This window comes from Liolophura sinensis, chromosome 4, assembly GCF_032854445.1.
Source record: "Liolophura sinensis isolate JHLJ2023 chromosome 4, CUHK_Ljap_v2, whole genome shotgun sequence".
In the NCBI taxonomy this organism is placed as follows: domain Eukaryota; kingdom Metazoa; phylum Mollusca; class Polyplacophora; order Chitonida; family Chitonidae; genus Liolophura; species Liolophura sinensis.
The window spans coordinates 19105575-19125085 of NC_088298.1; the positions used below are offsets into that span (position 1 = coordinate 19105575).

Here is a 19511-nt window from a genome sequence, read left to right on the forward strand (position 1 = left end):
TGTCATCAGAGTTTAGTGTTATGATTTGCATGTGCGAACATACTTGTCCTTGTTACATTTGAAAACCTGTTCGCACACAAAAATGGCACTGTGTTGTGATGATCACAGAACTACTTAACTGTCCCTAGTTGCGATAAAATGGAATGGACCGTGTAGTTTTTGATAGACTAATTACTCAAGTTGCCTTGTCCCTTTTGCATGGGTTTAATGCTATTGTATGTTGAATGTGATGACAACACAGTATTTTGAGTAATTCTAGACCAGTGACATTCCATAAAATATGATGACAACACAGTATTTTGAGTAATTCTAAGCCAGTGACATTCCATAAAATATGATGACAACACAGTATTTTGGGTAATTCTAGGCCAGTGACATTCCATAAAATATGATGACAACACAGTATTTTGAGTAATTCTAGACTAGTGACATTCCATAAAATATGATGACAACACAGTATTTTGAGTAATTCTAGACCAGTGACATTCTATAAAATATGATGACAACACAGTATTTTGGGTAATTCTAGGCCAGTGACATTCCATAAAATATGATGACAACACAGTATTTTGAGTAATTCTAGACCAGTGACATTCCATAAAATATGATGACAACACAGTATTTTGAGTAATTCTAGACCAGTGACATTCCGTAAAATATGATGACAACACAGTATTTTGAGTAATTCTAGACCAGTGACATTCCATAAAATATGATGACAACACAGTATTTTGAGTAATTCTAGACCAGTGACATTCCGTAAAATACAATTAACACAGCTGCATTTTTAACGTATTTTTCTGCGTGTAATTTGTGAGTGTTTAGGCATTTCACACTGTTGTCGAAGCTCTGGTATTACTGTCTGTGCTGTAAGTCTTTTATTATGTTAGATTGGTTTGCCAGTTTTCAGCATGAGCATGTCTGTGTTGTGTTGTTTGTAGCAAAACCAAAGTTGGGGTGGTTCATCAGTCAAAGCAGATAGATTTTAGATCAGTCCTCAGACGATCTGGCGTCGCTGCCAAGTAAGTAGCGGGGTTCTTCACTGTTCCGGGACAGTGAAAATTATTCCACTTATATGTCTTTTGTCATGAAACAATATCCTTTGTATTTTAAGTTCATGATTCATGTTCGTTGAATTCCAAACATGACCAGTAACAGCCCATCTTTTCCTTTTTAAGTCAGTCTTTATGATCTTTAACGTCTGGTCAGTTTAATTTAATCATTCAGTTATACCACATGGATGGACAAAAACTGAATAATAAAAAAAAAAATATGAATATAAATTTTTAGTTTAAATGAATGGGTTTTGTGAGGAGCAGTTTATGAAACAGCAGTGTTTTCTTTTGCAGGAAATTTGAACAGGATGTGAGTGAGGAAACCGTTGTAGAAGAAGAGGCAGAAGTTGAACAGTTGGATTTCAGAGATGTGCTCAAAACCGTGGAGGTGAGTGATGAAAGCAGTGTATGAAACCGGAAAAGAGTACATTGACGGAAGGGTTTTATATATCTTGCGTCTTTCCAACATCATTGATTCTGACCTATTTTCGTATTTTATATACTTTGTTAGTTCTTTGTTACTTTGTGTTAAATGTCGTTTTGGGAAGTGTGTTAAATGTCATTTTGGGAATTGTGTCAAATGTCGGTTGACGGCTGGTTTATGAATGTCTGTTTCGACGCATGGATTATTATGAGTCATGTCCCTCGATGTGTCGATTTATTTTCAATATTGAAACTTTGATGGCTTAATCAATTATGTAAAATGCTTTATATAAAGTTTGATCGTTTTGATCGAGTAGCATGATATATAGAAATTTAGGGAGCTGGCTGTGGCTAGTGGTTAAAGTTGCTTGGCTTTCAGTCGCTTGGGCACACCAAGTACAAGTTCAAACCCAGTCTTGAACAGTTGATTTGCAGAACCCACCGCTAATAACGTGTCATAAAGTGTGCTTGTGCCATAAGACAACCGAGAAGATGTGAGCCTATTATATACCTGCCGTTTTTGTGGTACATACCTAATAGCTGACTCAACCAGGGAAACCGTTTGTTCCATTCACATGTCTTACACATGCTCTTGTGTGTTTATATTGAAAAAATCATATTTTTTGTTGTTTATGAAAGGGAATTGCTTTCAGTCTTGAAACAGCAAAAACTGAAAACCTTCAACATTTATTGGTGCGAAATAGAACATATTCTGATTCTCAAATTTGGTCAGGATCAGTCTTGTCTCACATTCACCCAGAGCTTTATAACTATCTTTCCTTTACTGACTGGAGATTTAAAATATGCATGTAGGTAAATTCTCAAATTTCCAACACGTTGGTTTCCGTTTGTGCTACAGGTGGAGAAGCCAGATGAGGTCAAACCAGAATTTGTCGTTACCTTACCCGACGTAGTCGTGCACGAAGGACTACCGGCCAAATTTGTCTGCAAGGTCAAGGCCGTCCCGGAAGCCACGATCATGTGGTACCATGATGGCCTGCCAATCAAACACGGAGAAGTGTATCAGATGGTCTCAGGCGAGGAAGGTCAACACACGTTGGATCTACCGGAGGTATTCCTGGAAGATGGCGGCACGTACACTGTCAAAGCCATTAACCCATTCGGAGAGGCCGAGTGCTCGGCAAAACTCGTCGTGGAAGGTTTGTCTTTAGTCTTGTTTGATACATGTGCGGTACTCAACCAAGACAGCAACGGCTTTGGAAGTAATCATATATGATTTTATAAGCGTAAATTGTAATGTTTGTTGTGTCTTGGACCAAGAGATTTTGAGAAGTCCAAGAGTTAAATGATGTTTTATAATATCTCATTTATTTGGTGAATTGTTTTGTGATTTTAGTCTCTCAAACTTTATTTCACATTTTAGTTATCCATTTTACAACCAAACTAAGGTGCATGTTCAGATGATAAGACTTGTTAATAAGATAACTGTGCTCATATGCCATCTAATCCTTTCCTTCTCTATATCTGGAAAGCCAAATTTGTGAATTAATGGAACATGTCAAGTTTATACTGGTTGTATTGACACACCATTTTATCATTTCTTAATTAATTCTTCGTGGCCTCCCTGGCACAATGACCCAGGAACCCCTCATCCACGCGGTCGCATTGAGTTGAAGTCCAGCTCTCCGGCCGTATTTTGGAAGGTCTGCCTTTAGCAACCTGCGGATGGTCGTGGGTATTCCCTGGTATTTTCGGTTTCCTCCCACCATAATCCTGGCTGCCGTCGTATAAGTGAAGTATTCTTGATTACAGTGTAAAACACCAATGAAATAAACAAATAAATATTAATTCTTCACTTTATAATTTTATTCATTTTCTTCATTCAGAGGCCCCGTCAGATACCAGCACTGTGAGTTCAAAGAAAGAGGAAGAAGTGCAAGAGGACGAAGAAAAACCTGACATTGAACAAGCTGTTATCAAGATACAGGCAGCTTTCCGTGGTTATAAGGTACAGTCTAGGCACCGAAACATCCTTGTACCAATCGTCAAACATAATGTTCGTCCTAGGTCTATAATCACAAGACCGATTTCCAAAACAGCGTGCATCAAAAACCACCAAAGAGCTAAGAAAGTATACAGAATAGGAAATTTCATGTAGGACAGATTAATTTAATTTAATTCTTCATTTATTTAACGAGGATTTCTCACAGCCTAATGGCTACTATGGAGATATCCTCAAAGCAACAATTAACAACATCATAACTAACGAAGTACATACATATAAATATGAGAATACATATTTCAGATATAAGTTGAAATAAATTGATTATTATTTACAATCTTAACATCGTTATTACCATTACCATGGTCATAAAATCATTCTGTATCATTGATAAATTTATGTACATATTGAAAAACAAGTTTATTATCTTCATAATTTGAAACTTTAGAGCCAAACAAAAGTATATTACATATATATCGTGAACATTGTGGAATAAAAACAGAATAATTTACACCGAGTGGAATGATTTAGGGCAGATTCGTGCAAGGAAACGAATACAACCACGTTCAAGACTTTCTCCATTGGCTTCACAAAATGCTACTAGTGGTTTACTTGCTGTGAGCTAGTGGAATATAAAAGACTTGCAGCATGGAGGGTAAAGCCATAGCAGCGGCGCCAGTGAGATAGTTGGCAAATGGTTACACGTAACCGGAGAAGTTCTACCTCTTGTCTGTTTTCCGTAGTTTATTCTAACTGATGAAGAAAGGACTTAAATTGTAGCGCATTATATGCCTCTAATGCCATGGCATTTAATAAACAATATTATAAAAACAGTATGCCTCGGGGATGCTTAATTTCCCACCAAAATAATGGGTTCATGAAAAAGGGGCGTGAAGGGTTCCTTCTCTATACATCCCCTATGGTTATCACATTGTCTTCTAATTATGTTTTATGTTGATTTTTATGTAAAATTACCGGAAATATCCTTTGATCTAGTTTGTTTGTTATTGACACAATTATAGGTAAAAGCATAGAATGTCCGTCAGAACATGTATTTTTTCTTCAAACAGAGCAGGTTTCACTTTCATGAGACATCTTAATATTTGTTACCCGAAAATGGGTGTGACCCCTGAACAGTGAATGCATGATGAACGTTTATTTGTTCTTTAAGGCTCGAGAGGAAATCAAAGCCATGAAGCAGACAAAAATAACAGAAGTCCAGGTTGTACAGGAGATAACCACTGATGAGACGACAGAGGAGACCACTGAAGCCAGTCTTGTCATCGAAGAAATCGATGAAACACCGGAAAGTGTGCAAGAGGCGCCCACTGTCGAGGAGGTCGTCGAGCTTGGCCCCGAAGAAGTCCCAGAGCAAGTTGAGGCCGAACTCGAAATTCCAGACGTCATCGAGGGAAAGCCCGAAGATGTAGAAGCGGGTCTTGAAATACAAGAACAAGTTCCAGAAGAAAAGACCCCCGAAGAGGTCAGCACTGAGGTGGCTTTCCAACAGGCGCTACAAGAAGTTGACATCGACAAAACTGAAATGGAAGAGACCTCAATAAGTGAGGTCACAATTGAAGCCCAGATTTCGGAAGACGTGGAGGTGACGTTGATGCCAGAATCTCCTGACTTGACAGAAGATGTGGCTGCAACTGCACAAATCACGGTAGGATTTCATTATACTGTGTCCTTTTATAGTAGTCTAAAATTCCTTCACCCGGTGTGAAATTTTATAGTCTTAGTTTCTCTAGATAGTCAACTTTCTCCTGTCTCCTTTTTTATCCATGGTAGTGGGTTGTCTTTTTAACATAGCTGTCCCATCTTTTCAGTGAAGTATACACCACCACCAAAACATTATAATCTTTCTCTCTTCATGACAAAAAGGTAAATGGAACTTATACATGAGAGCAACCTTGCTGTAAACATTGTCTTTACATTCTTTATTGAAACTGTTTCATAACATTTGCTGTCTATGCTTTCAATGTGCTTTGGTGATCACATTTTAACAGCTGTAAAGTTTATACACTGAGCTCGGTAACCCATATGAGCTGAATGTTCATTTGTCTAACTAGCTACATTATGGCTGTCATTCAAACTAAAAATGCCTCCATCAAGTCAGCTTCAAGTCTTTTAAATCAAGCAACAGAAAACAAAATTGCTCTACTGACTCTAATGGTCTCCAAAACTCGAGTGTTCATATTTCTGAGAGTGTGAACTAATGATGAGAAAAGAGACCTGCCAGAATACGGTGGTGCTGTATAACACAAGACTAACCAATCACAACTTACCTGCACAGACACAATATTTCAATTTGCCCTAAAATTTCGCCAAAAATTGTTGGTTCTGAAACAGTTTTCAGGGGAATATACTCCATGTAAGCCACACCTTCCTTAACAATGATTGGTTTGGCTTAACACCAGTATGACAAAATTGCAGCAATAGTCTGGAGACCTTTTTGTAAGGTGAATACAGCTTTTAGAATGAGGAAATATCTTTAGCTTAATCATGGGCGAAATTTGAGGTGAAATACAGTGTCCGTGACTCTTTCGAGTTTTGTCCTCGCTTGGTGTGTTGAATTTTTTCTGCATGTCATCTAGGTTCGAATTGAGGAGACAGGTAAGTGAATTGTTGATCCCTCTCCCATCCCTCCATTCCTCGTGTGTGCGGCAAAAAAGTTCTCGCGCATGCTATCTGTATCTTCATTTCGCGATTCATCATGGCGGTGTTTTTTTTGTTGCGCGTCTCGTGCGTTGGCTGGCTGCCTGCCTGGCTGTCTCAATATGCTCCGTGCATGGATCATTGGTCTTGTCCACTTACACTTACACAATGACCAAGATCTCGTTGCTTTCTTAAAGGATGAAATACAAGTTGAAACAAAACCGGCAGATCAAGAGGAATCCGATCTTCAGAGTCTGACTGATCTGACTGAATACAGCACTGAGGAAAAGCAAGAAATTTCTCATTCTGAGGAAACCAGAGATATTCCTCCCTCTGAAATTCCTCAAGAAGTGGACAACAAACCGGCTGACTCCGTGTCTGAGTTACCAATCATTAAGCAGATTGAAATTGAAATCCCTGTTGAAGGAAGTCCGCTTGAGTCACCAACGGAAGTTTCTGAGGACACGGTTTCAAAGGAGGAACAGGTTACTGAGGTGATAGAAATTTCTGACGAAAGAGAGGAAGATGGTTTCGAGGTGGAAAAGGAAGTCTGTGAGGAAAAACCTGTTCAAACAGAAGAGGAGAAAGACATAGAGAGAAAACTGTCAAGCGGAAGCGAAGAGGAAATTTCAACAGAGGAAGAAATGAAAACGGAAAGCTCAACTGATGAGGATTTTGCAGATGCCCAGGCAGAGGGAGAAATTGATTTGGAGAGGACAGAAGAAAAGCCTGATGAAGAAGTTCCAGACCAAATATCTGAAACTAAAATTGAAGTGAAAAAAGCAGGGGACGAAATATTTCAAAGTGGTTGGGAAATTGAACAGCAGTCAATGACAGAAACGCAGAAGAGCGCATTAGAAGTCAGTGAAAAATCCCTTGAAGATTTGACCTCAATTGAGAGAAATGAGATTGAGAAATTTGCCGATGATTTGTCAAAAACAATTTTATCCATGGTCTTTGAACAGCCACAGGAAACACCATTGTCATTAAAAAGTCTTCTTGAAATTCACATTTCAGAGGGAAAACAACAGCCTGAGGAAATCAGTGATGTAATTGGCCTGATTTCCCAAGGTGTTGAAAAAGAGACGTCTGAAGGTGTCGTCAAAGAAGAGGTCCATGAAGAAGTGACTGAAGGACAGGAAGAGGTTCTTGATGAAATCGCCAGAGGAAAAGGTCCTAAACAAGATGAAGCTCCTGAAGTCACAGAAGAGGAAACTCCTGAAGTCACCGAAGAGGAAGCCCCTGAAGTCACAGAAGAGGAAGCTCCCGAAGTTACAGCAGAGGAAGCTCTCGAAGTCACAGCAGAGGAAGCTCCCGAAGTCACCGGAGAGGAAGCTCCCGAGGTCACAGAAGAGGAAGTCTTCAAAGTCACGGAGGAAGCTCTCAAAGTCACAGCAGAGGAAGCTCTCCAAATCACAAGACAGGAAGCTCCCGAAGTCACAGGGGAGGAAGCTCTCGAAGTCACCGAAGAGGAAGCTCTCAAAATCACAGGAGAGGAAGCTCCCGAAGTCACAGGAGAGGAAGCTCTACAAGTCAGAGAAGAGGAAGCTGTCGAAGTCACGGAGGAAGCTCTTGATGTCACAAGAAAGGAAGCTCCTGAAGTCAGAGAAGGGGAAGCCCCCGAGGTCACAGATAAGGAAGCTCTCGAAGTCAAAGCAGAGGAAGCTCCCGAAATCACAGCAGAGGAAACTCTCGAAGTTACAGGAGAGGAAGCTGTCGAAGTCACAGAAGAGGAAGCCCCCGAGGTCACAGAAGAGGAAGTTCTTGAAGTCACGGAGAAAGCTGTCAAAGTCACAAGAGAGGAAGCTCCCGAAGTCACTGGAGAGGAAGCTCCCGAGGTCACAGCAGAAGAAGTTCCCGAGGTCACAGAAGAGGAAGCTCTCAAAGTCACGGAAGAAGCTGTCGAAGTCAAAACAGAGGAAGCTCACGAAATTACAGAAGAGGAAATTCCCGAAGTCACACCAGAGGAAGCCCCCGATGTCACAGAAGAGGAAGCTCTCGAAGTCACAGGAGAGGAAGTTCCCGAGGTCACAGAAGAGGAAGCTCTCGAAGTCACGGAAGAAGCTGTCGAAGTCACAGCAGAGGAAGCTCCCGAAATCACAGCAGAGGAAACTCCCGAAGTTACAGGAGAGGAAGCTTTCGAAGTTACAAGAGAGGAACCTCATGAAGTCGCACGAGAGGAAGCTCCCGAAGTCACAGAAGAGGAAGCCCCCGAGGTCACAGAAGAGGAAGTTCTCGAAGTCACGGAGGAAGCTGTCGAAGTCACAGGAAAGGAAGCTCTCGAAGTCACAAGAGAGGAAGCTCCCGAAGTCACAAGTGAGGAAGTTCCAGAGGTCACAGAAGAGGAAGTTCCCGAAGTCACGGAGGAAGCTTTCAAAGTTAAAGGAGAGCAAGCTCCCGAAGTCACAGAAGAGGAAGCTCCCGAAGTCACAGAAGAGGAAGCTCCCGAAGTCACAGAAGAGGAAGTTCCCGAAGTCACGGAGAAGGAAGTTCCCGAGATAACAAGAGAGGAAGCTTCTGAAATTACAGAAGAGGAAGCTCCCGAAGTCAGAGCAGAGAAAGCTCTCGAAGTCAGAGGAGAGGAAGCTCCCGAGTTCACAGCGGAGGAAGTTCCCGAGGTCACAGAAGAGGAAGCTCTCGAAGTCACGGAGGAAGCTCCCGAAGTCACAGGAGAGGAAGCTCCCGAAATCACAGCAGAGGAAACTCCCGAAGTTACAGGAGAGGAAGCTGTCGAAGTCACAGGAGAGGAAGTCCCTGAAGTCGTACGAGAGGAAGCTCCCGAAGTCACAGAAGAGGAAGCCCCCGAGGTCACAGAAGAGGAAGCTCTCGAAGTCACGGAGAAAGCTGTCAAAGTCACAGGAGAGGAAGCTCTCAAAGTCACAAGAGAGGAAGCTCCTGAAGTCACCGGAGAGGAAGTTCCCGAGGTCACAGAAGAGGAAGTTCCCAAAGTCACGGAGGAAGCTTTGAAAGTCACAGGAGAAGCTCCCGAAGTCACAGAAGAGGAAGCTCCCGAAGTCACAGAAGAGGAAGTTCCCAAAGTCACGGAGGAGGAAGTTCCTGAGATAACAAGAGAGGAAGCTTCTGAAATTACAGAAGAGGAAATTCCCGAAGTCACACCAGAGGAAGCCCCCGATGTCACAGAAGAGGAAGCTCTCGAAGTCACAGGAGAGGAAGTTCCCGAGGTCACAGAAGAGGAAGTTCCCGAAATCACAGCAGCGAAAGCTCATGAAGTGACTCAAGGAGAGGAAGCCCCTGAAGTCACTGAAGGAGAGGAATCCCCTGAAGTCATTATAGAAGAGGAAGTATCTACACAAACGCTTGAAAATTTGATCTCAATTGGTAAAGATCAAACTGAGAAATTTGCTCACCATTTGTCACAAACAGTTTTATACGATGTTTTGGAAGAAGTCACTAAAGAGCTGGGAAAAGTTTCTGAAGTAATTGAAGGAGAGGAAGGTCTTGAAGAATTTGCGGAAGAGAAAGTTCCTGAAATCACTGAGGAAAGACAAAAAATCACCGAGGAAGCACCCGAAGAAATCACCGAGGAAGCACCTGAAGAAATCACCGAGGAAGAACCTGGAGTGACCGGGACATCACCTGAAGAACTCACAGAGGAGAAAACATCTGGAGAAGTCATTGAGGAATCACCTGAAGAAGTCACACAGGAAGTTCCGAAAGTAGTCACTGAAAAGGCACTTGAACAAGTAGCCACTGAGAAGGAAGCACCGGAAGTCACTGAGGAGGAAGTACCCAAAGAAGTCACTGAAAAAGCACCCGAAGAAGTCACTGGGGAAGCACATGAAGAAGTCACTGAAGACGTTGAAGTCGTCGGAGAAAAGACATTCAAAGAAGAGATTGAAATTGCACCAAGCCCTGGTGATGTTGAAGTTGAGATTTCCTCCGATGCGGAAAGACAGCTGACGTTAAAAGAGGATGTTGGTGTCACAGATGATACGGAAACCAAAACAATCACAGAGGAAACCCCAGAAGACATTCCTCAAGTTGCAGAAGAAGAAACATTTAAAGAGAAGCTTGAAATTGCACCAACTCCAGGTGTTGTTGAAGCTGAAATTTCTTCCGAAGTCGAAAAACAACTTTCATTGAAAGAAGATGTTGGTGTCACAGATGATACGGAAACTAAAACAATTACTGAGGAAAGCCCAGAAGACATTCCTCAAGCTGGAGAAGAAGAAACATTTAAAGAGGAGCTTGAAATTGCACCAACCCCTGGTGATGTTGAAGCCGAAATTTCTTCCGAAGTCGAAAAACAACTGTCATTGAAAGAAGATGTCGGTGTCACAGATGATACGGAAACTAAAACAATTACTGAGGAAAGCCCAGAAGACATTCCTCAAGCTGGAGAAGAAGAAACATTTAAAGAGGAGCTTGAAATTGCACCAACCCCGGGTGATGTTGAAGCTGAAATTTCTTCCGAAGTCGAAAAACAACTGTCATTGAAAGAAGATGTCGGTGTCACAGATGATACGGAAACTAAAACAATCACAGAGGAAACCCCAGAAGACATTCCTCAAGTTGGAGAAGAAGAAACATTTAAAGAAGAGCTTGAAATTGCACCAAGCCCTGGTGATGTTGAAGTTGAGATTTCTTCTGAAGTGGAAAGACAGCTGACGTTGAAAGAGGATGTTGGTGTCACAGATGATACGGAAACTAAAACAATCACAGAGGAAACTCCAGAAGACATTCCTCAAGCTGGAGAAGAAGAAACATTTACAGAAGAGCTTGAAATTGCACCAAGCCCTGGTGATGTTGAAGTTGAGATTTCTTCTGAAGTGGAAAGACAGCTGACGTTGAAAAAGGATGTTGGTGTCACAGATGATACGGAAACTAAAACAATCACAGAGGAAACCCCAGAGGACATTCCTCAAGTTGGAGAAGAAGAAACATTTAAAGAGGAGCTTGAAATTGCACCAAGCCCTGGTGATGTTGAAGTTGAGATTTCTTCTGATGTGGAAAGACAGCTGACGTTGAAAGAGGATATTGGTGTCACAGATGATACGGAAACTAAAACAATCACAGAGGAAACCCCAGAGGACATTCCTCAAGCTGGAGAAGAAGAAACATTTAAAGAGGAGCTTGAAATTGCACCAAGCCCTGGTGATGTTGAAGTTGAGATTTCTTCTGATGTGGAAAGACAGCTGACGTTGAAAGAGGATGTTGGTGTCACAGATGATACGGAAACTAAAACAATCACAGAGGAAACCCCAGAAGACATTCCTCAAGTTGGAGAAGAAGAAACATTTAAAGAAGAGCTTGAAATTGCACCAAGCCCTGGTGATGTTGAAGTTGAGATTTCTTCTGATGTGGAAAGACAGCTGACGTTGAAAGAGGATGTTGGTGTCACAGATGATACGGAAACTAAAACAATCACAGAGGAAACCCCAGAGGACATTCCTCAAGTTGGAGAAGAAGAAACATTTAAAGAGGAGCTTGAAATTGCACCAAGCCCTGGTGATGTTGAAGTTGAGATTTCTTCTGAAGTGGAAAGACAGCTGACGTTGAAAGAGGATGTTGGTGTCACAGATGATACGGAAACTAAAACAATCACAGAGGAAACTCCAGAAGACATTCCTCAAGTTGGAGAAGAAGAAACATTTAAAGAAGAGCTTGAAATTGCACCAAGCCCTGGTGATGTTGAAGTTGAGATTTCTTCTGATGTGGAAAGACAGCTGACGTTAAAGGAGGATGATGGTGTCACAGATGATACGGAAACTAAAACAATCACAGAGGAAACTCCAGAAGACATTCCTCAAGTTGGAGAAGAAGAAACATTTAAAGAAGAGCTTGAAATTACGCCAAGCCCTGGTGATGTTGAAGTTGAAATTTCCTCTGAAGTTGAAAAAGAGCTGACGTTGAAAGAGGATATTGGCGTCACAGATGATACGGAAACTAAAACAATCGTTGAGGAAACACCAGACGAGATTCCTCAAGTTCAAGAGGAGGAAACATTTAAAGAAGAAGTTGAAATGGCGCCAACTCCTGGTGATCTTGAAGTTCAGAAATTCCCAGTGAAAGATAAAGTCGATGTGACTGATGACACAATAGCTAAAACAGTATGTGAGGAAAGACAGAAGTTTGAAGAAAGCGTTGAAATTGCGCCGAAAGCTGGAGATATTGAAACATTTACGTCCGAAGAACAGCTAAGAGTACCCGATACAAGGCTGGATTTAGGGGTCATTGAAATGGAGGTTACCTCTGGGGAAGCCGAAGTCGTCGTCAAACACGACGAAATTTTGGACATCTCTGCTTCTCCAACAGAGGGTCCTTCTTCATTCAAGGAGGAATTTGTGCTCATGCCAGTTCAGCCCAAGGACACGTATGAAATAGAAATAGCACCTGGTAAAATCGAAACAATCACTACTTACCATGAAACTATTGAGATTACAGAAGAAATCACACCGGCTACTTGGGACAAAGACATTTCAGGTGTTCCTGTAGAAAGTAGACCGCATGAGCGGAAAACGAGCTTAGATAAGGATATTTTTCAGGGTGATGAAGATCTGGAAGACAAACAGGAAGAAAAAGAGGAAAGCCCAGTACCTGTTCACGAAATTTTCGCGAAACCGGACGACACACCGTCTATTTTTGAACGAGAACAGTATGAAGAAACTATTGAAATTGCACCTAAATCCACAGATACTCAGATCTGTCCTACTTCTGATGGAATTGTCTCGAAAGAAGAGTTCAGTGTATCTGACATGGGCCCGGACCTCGGAGTTGTTGAAATGAAGCTTCGACCAGGGGAAGCTCAACTTGTTGTCACACATGACGAAAATTTAGAGATATCCACAGCTTCGCAACCAGGTCTTCCGTCTACATTCAGGGAAAATTTGGTGATCATGCCTGTTCAACCCAAAGATACATTCGAAATTGAAATATCCCCGGGTGAAATAGAAAAAATCACTACCTACCACGAAACAGTTGAGATAACAGAAGAGATCATAGATGTTTCAGATGAAGAAAGCTCCGTAGTACCTGAAGAGAGAAAAAAGAGCTTAGTGGATGAAGAAACACAGCCAGTAAAACTGATTCCTGCCGATGTAGATGCAGAACTTCCACTAGAAAAAGACAAACTTCCTGCACAAGACCTCACAGATGACTTGCGAGATGTTGTTCAGCGAGAAAGCTTTGAAGAAAGCATTGAAATTGGACCTAAATCGACAGATAAAAAGATCTTGCCTTCCGACACTAGTGTTGTGCCTGAGGACGTGGTAAAAGATTCCGATGTACGTCCAGACTTCGGGGTCATTGAAGTAGAGGTTACACCAGGAAAATCTGAGCTTGTTATTACCCACGATCAAAGCTTAGAAATATCGCCAACTTCAGAACCAGAGGGTCCGTCCACTTTCCAGGAGAAATTGGTGCTTTTACCAGTCAAGCCTAAGGATACATATGAAATAGAAATTGCTCCTGGAAAGATTGAAACCATCACAACGTATCATGAAACTCTTGAGATCACAGAGGAAATTGTTGAAACTGCGTTTGATGAAGATATTCGACCAGTACCGATAAAGAGTAGCCCAGGCGATCATGAAAAGGATATGGACGATGAAAAAACCTTTCAACCTGAAGACTTGTCTTCCATTGTTCAACAAGAGCGTTTTGAAGAAAGCATTGAAATAGCGCCCAAAACACCGAGCTCTCCAGCGACTTTGTTAGACACTCAGATGGTTTCTCAGGAACACTTAAGAGTGTCTGACACACGTCCAGACTTTGGAGTTGTAGAAATGGAACTAATTCCAGGAAAATCTGAGGTAACAGTGAGTTACGATGAACGTCTAGAGATATCCGGGACATTACAACCAGAAGGCCCATCAGTGTTTAAAGAACAGTTTGAAATTGTACCAGAGCAGCCCAGAGAATCAATCGAGATAGAAATTGCCCCTGGCAAAGTTGAAACCATTACAACTTACCATGAAACACTAGAAGTCACAGAAGAACTAAGCGGTGCTTCGTCAGATGAAGAGGACCTCGCTGAAGACAGAAAACCAGATGTCCAGGAAATGGTATTTGACGACGAAGATACACAATCCAAGAAATTGTCACCGACAGAAAAGGTGATTTCAAAAGATGACAAACCCATAGATACAAGTGTTGATGAAGACAGGCCTGATATTCCTGTCGATGTTTCTGAAGAATCTGTCATACCCGAAACAACATCTGACGAAATATCTACAGACATAGATGAGAGAGAAACTTCTCCAAAACCAGAGGACGTGCCGTATATTGTTGGACCAGACCGATTTGAAGAAAGCATTGAAATTGCACCCAGAACGACTGATGTGCCCGTGTCACCTTCAGAAATTCAGATGAAATCCCAGGAGCATTTCAGAATCTCTGATTTACAACCAGAGTTTGGAATTGTGGAAATGGAGGTTACACCTGGAAAATCTGAAGTAACGATGACTTCCAATGAAAGCCTGGAGGTATCTGGGATATTGCAGCCAGAAGGACCGTCAATGTTTAAAGAACAATTTCAGATTGTTCCAGAACAACCAAAAGAAACAATCGAGATAGAAATTGCTCCTGGGCAGACTGAAACAATAACAACGTATCACGAAACCATTCAGATCACAGAGGAATTTGGTAGCAGTTCTTCAGATGAAGAAAAAATCGGGAAAGATCAATCGCCAACCCATTCCGAAGAACGTGAATCCAAAGACAGAGAAGACAAGACGAGTCCGGATTTTGGTGACAAGGAAGTAACAGAACAAACAAAGGAAATACAGTGGGAAAAACCTGAACATTCTGTAGACGAAGAGACTGATGTTAAAACTGTTCCACTGGACGAACAGGATGTACCTTCCAGTCAGACTTTTACAGAAGAGATTGAAGTTTTGCGTACCCTGCCAGATGAAGGTGATGAACATGTGTTCACATTAAAAGAAGTCTCAACATACTCTGAGACGATTGAAGTGTCAAGAGCAACAATTATCAAGACAGGGACAAAGACAATGAAAGTTACCGAAGCGTGTGAAACATTCAGAAAAGCAATATCCTTTCCACAATCTGTTTCAGAGCAGCCTAAAGATATGATCGAAATAGAGATTTCTCCTGGAAAAGTTGAAACGATTACGACGTACCATGAAACACTGGACATCACAGAAGAACTAAGCGATGCCTCATCGGATGAAGAAAGGCCCGGGGACACAAAACCAGAAGTGGAAAAAGTGACCGATGACGAAACGAAGCCAAAGAAGTTTGAAATTGTTCCAAAGCAGCCCAGAGAATCAATCGAGATAGAAATTGCCCCTGGCAAAGTTGAAACCATTACAACTTACCATGAAACACTAGAAGTCACAGAAGAACTAAGCGGTGCTTCATCAGATGAAGAGGACCTCGCTGAAGACAGAAAACCAGACGTCCAGGAAATGGTTTTTGACGACGAAGATACACAATCCAAGAAATTGTCACCGACAGAAAAGGTGATTTCAAAAGATGACAAACCCATAGATACAAGTGTTGATGAAGACAGGCCTGATATTCCTGTCGATGTTTCTGAAGAATCTGTCATACCCGAAACAACATCTGACGAAATATCTACAGACATAGATGAGAGAGAAACTTCTCTGAAACCAGAGGACATGCCGTATATTGTTGGACCAGACCGATTTGAAGAAAGCATTGAAATTGCTCCCAGAACGACTGATGTGCCCGTGTCACCTTCAGAAATTCAGATGAAATCCCAGGAGCATTTCAGAATCTCTGATTTACAACCAGAGTTTGGAATTGTGGAAATGGAGGTTACGCCTGGAAAATCTAAAGTAACGGTAACTTCCGATGAAAGTCTGGAGGTATCCGGGATATTGCAGCCAGAAGGACCGTCAGTGTTTAAAGAACAATTTCAGATTGTTCCAGAGCAACCGAAAGAAACAATCGAGATAGAAATTGCTCCTGGGCATACTGAAACAATAACAACGTATCACGAAACCATTCAGATCACAGAGGAATTTGGTAGCAGTTCTTCAGATGAAGAAAAAATCGGGAAAGATCAATCGCCAACCCATTCCGAAGAACGTAAATCCGAAGACAGGGAAGACAAGACGAGTTCGGATTTCGGTGACAAGGAAGTAACAGAACAAACAAAGGAAATACAGTCGGAAAAACCTGAACATTCTGTAGACGAAGAGACTGATGTTAAAACTGTTCCACTGGACGAACAGGATGTACCTTCCAGCCAGACTTTTACAGAAGAGATTGAAGTTTTGCGTACCCTGCCAGATGAAGGTGATGAACATGTGTTCACATTAAAAGAAGTCTCAACATACTCTGAGACGATTGAAGTGTCAAGAGCAACAATTATCAAGACAGGGACAAAGACAATGAAAGTTACTGAAGCGTGTGAAACGTTCAGGAAAGCAATATCCTTTCCACAATCTGTTTCAGAGCAGCCTAAAGATATGATGGAAATAGAGATTTCTCCTGGAAAAGTTGAAACGATTACGACGTACCATGAAACACTGGACATCACAGAAGAACTAAGCGATGCCGCGTCGGATGAAGAAAGGCCCGAGGACACAAAACCAGAAGTGGAAAAGGTGACTTTTGACGATGACGAAACGAAGCCAAAGAAGTTTGAAATTGTTCCAGAGCAGCCCAGAGAATCAATCGAGATAGAAATTGCCCCTGGCAAAGTTGAAACCATTACAACTTACCATGAAACACTAGAAGTCACAGAAGAACTAAGCGGTGCTTCATCAGATGAAGAGGACCTCGCTGAAGACAGAAAACCAGACGTCCAGGAAATGGTTTTTGACGACGAAGATACACAATCCAAGAAATTGTCACCGACAGAAAAGGTGATTTCAAAAGATGACAAACCCATAGATACAAGTGTTGATGAAGACAGGCCTGATATTCCTGTCGATGTTTCTGAAGAATCTGTCATACCCGAAACAACATCTGACGAAATATCTACAGACATAGATGAGAGAGAAACTTCTCCAAAACCAGAGGACGTGCCGTATATTGTTGGACCAGACCGATTTGAAGAAAGCATTGAAATTGCTCCCAGAACGACTGATGTGCCCGTGTCACCTTCAGAAATTCAGATGAAATCCCAGGAGCATTTCAGAATCTCTGATTTACAACCAGAGTTTGGAATTGTGGAAGTGGAGGTTACGCCTGGAAAATCTGAAGTAACGGTGACTTCCGATGAAAGTCTGGAGGTATCCGGGATATTGCAGCCAGAAGGACCATCAATGTTTAAAGAACAATTTCAGATTGTCCCAGAACAACCGAAAGAAACAATCGAGATAGAAATTGCTCCTGGGCAGACTGAAACAATAACAACGTATCACGAAACCATTCAGATCACAGAGGAATTTGGTAGCAGTTCTTCAGATGAAGAAAAAATCGGGAAAGATCAATCGCCAACCCATTCCGAAGAACGTAAATCCGAAGACAGGGAAGACAAGACGAGTCCGGATTTTGGTGACAAGGAAGTAACAGAACAAACAAAAGAAATACAGTCGGAAAAACCTGAACATTCTGTAGACGAAGAGACTGATGTTAAAACTGTTCCACTGGACGAACAGGGTGTACCTTCCAGCCAGACTTTTACAGAAGAGATTGAAGTTTTGCATACCCTGCCAGATGAAGGTGATGAACATGTGTTCACATTAAAAGAAGTCTCAACATACTCTGAGACGATAGAAGTGTCAAGAGCAACAATTATCAAGACAGGGACAAAGACAATGAAAGTTACCGAAGCATGTGAAACATTCAGAAAAGCAATATCTTTTCCACAATCTGTTTCAGAACAGCCTAAAGATATGATGGAAATAGAGATTTCCTCCTGGAAAAGTTGAAACGATTACGACGTACCATGAAACACTGGACATCACAGAAGAACTAAGCGATGCCTCATCGGATGAAGGAAAGGCCCGAGGACCACAAAACCAAGAAGTGGAAAAAGGTGACTTTTGACGATGACGAAACGAAGCCAAAGAAGTTTGAAATTGTTCCAGAGCAGCCCAGAGAATCAATCGAGATAGAAAATTGCCCCTGGCAAAGTTGAAAACCATTACAACTTACCATGAAACACTAGAAGTCACAGAAGAACTAAGCGGTGCTTCATCAGATGAAGAGGACCTCGCTGAAGACAGAAAACCAGACGTCAGGAAATGGTTTTTTGACGACGAAGATACCACAATCCAAGAAATTGTCACCGACAGAAAAGGTGATTTCAAAAGATGACAAACCCATAGATACAAGTGTTGATGAAGACAGGCCTGATATTCCTGTCGATGTTTCTGAAGAATCTGTCATACCCGAAACAACATCTGACGAAATATCTACAGACATAGATGAGAGAGAACTTCTCCAAAACCAGAGGACGTGCCGTATATTGTTGGACCAGACCGATTTGAAGAAGCATTGAAATTGCACCCAGAACAACTGATGTGCCCGGTGTCCACCTTCAGAAATTCAGATGAAATCCCAGGAGCATTTCAGAATCTCTGATTTACAACCAGAGTTTGGAATTGTGGAAATGGAGGTTACGCCTGGAAAATCTGAAGTAACGGTGACTTCCGATGAAAGTCTGGAGGTATCCGGGATATTGCAGCCAGAAGGACCGTCAATGTTTAAAGAACAATTTCAGATTGGTTCCAGAACAACCGAAAGAAACAATCGAGATAGAAATTGCTCCTGGGCAGACTGAAACAATAACAACGTATCACAAAACCATTCAGATCACAGAGGAATTTGGTAGCAGTTCTTCAGATGAAGAAAAAATCGGGAAGATCAATCGCCAACCCATTCCGAAGAACGTAAATCCGAAGACAGAGAAGACAAGACGAGTCCGGATTTTGGTGACAAGGAAGTAACAGAACAAACAAAGGAAATACAGTCGGAAAACCTGAACATTCTGTAGACGAAGAGACTGATGTTAAAACTGTTGCATTGGACGAACAGGATGTACCTTCCAGCCAGACTTTTACAGAAGAGATTGAAGTTTTGCATACCCTGCCAGATGAAGGTGATGAACATGTGTTCACATTAAAAGAAGTCTCAACATACTCTGAGACGATTGAAGTGTCAAGAGCAACAATTATCAAGACAGGGACAAAGACAATGAAAGTTACCGAAGCATGTGAAACATTCAGAAAAGCAATATCCTTTCCACAATCTGTTTCAGAACAGCCCAAAGATATGATGGAAATAGAGATTTCTCCTGGAAAAGTTGAAACGATTACGACTTACCATGAAACACTAGAAGTCACAGAACAACGTATAGGTGCCTACGAAGTTAAGCCTACTCCAGTTAGAAATTACAGATACTCAGGAAGATATCACTAGAAATCTCTGAAACCATCAAAGAAACTCATAAAGAAGTAACAAGTGATGTTTGTGAAGAGATTCCGGATAAAATTCATCCTGCTGATGTTGAC

General features: G+C 41.7%; 1 protein-coding gene across 5 annotated transcripts in view; it reads left to right on the forward strand.

Moving 5' to 3' along the window:
• LOC135464711 (titin-like) overlaps positions 1–17960 on the forward strand; it is a 110321-nt gene extending 92361 nt beyond the window's left edge. For 3 of the 5 annotated variants that reach the window (XM_064742218.1, XM_064742219.1, XM_064742220.1), the window contains 5 exons: positions 1350–1443; positions 2338–2638; positions 3326–3447; positions 4613–5107; positions 6297–17959. In XM_064742218.1, coding sequence (XP_064598288.1) covers positions 1350–1443; positions 2338–2638; positions 3326–3447; positions 4613–5107; positions 6297–17927 — 12643 coding nt within the window. In that variant the 3' untranslated portion in view covers positions 17928–17959. Of the gene's footprint in view, positions 1–1349; positions 1444–2337; positions 2639–3325; positions 3448–4612; positions 5108–6296 lie in introns of all 5 variants that reach the window. The other 2 variants (XM_064742215.1, XM_064742216.1) reach the window with 1 other exon arrangement.
• Positions 17961–19511: the final 1551 nt, after the last annotated feature.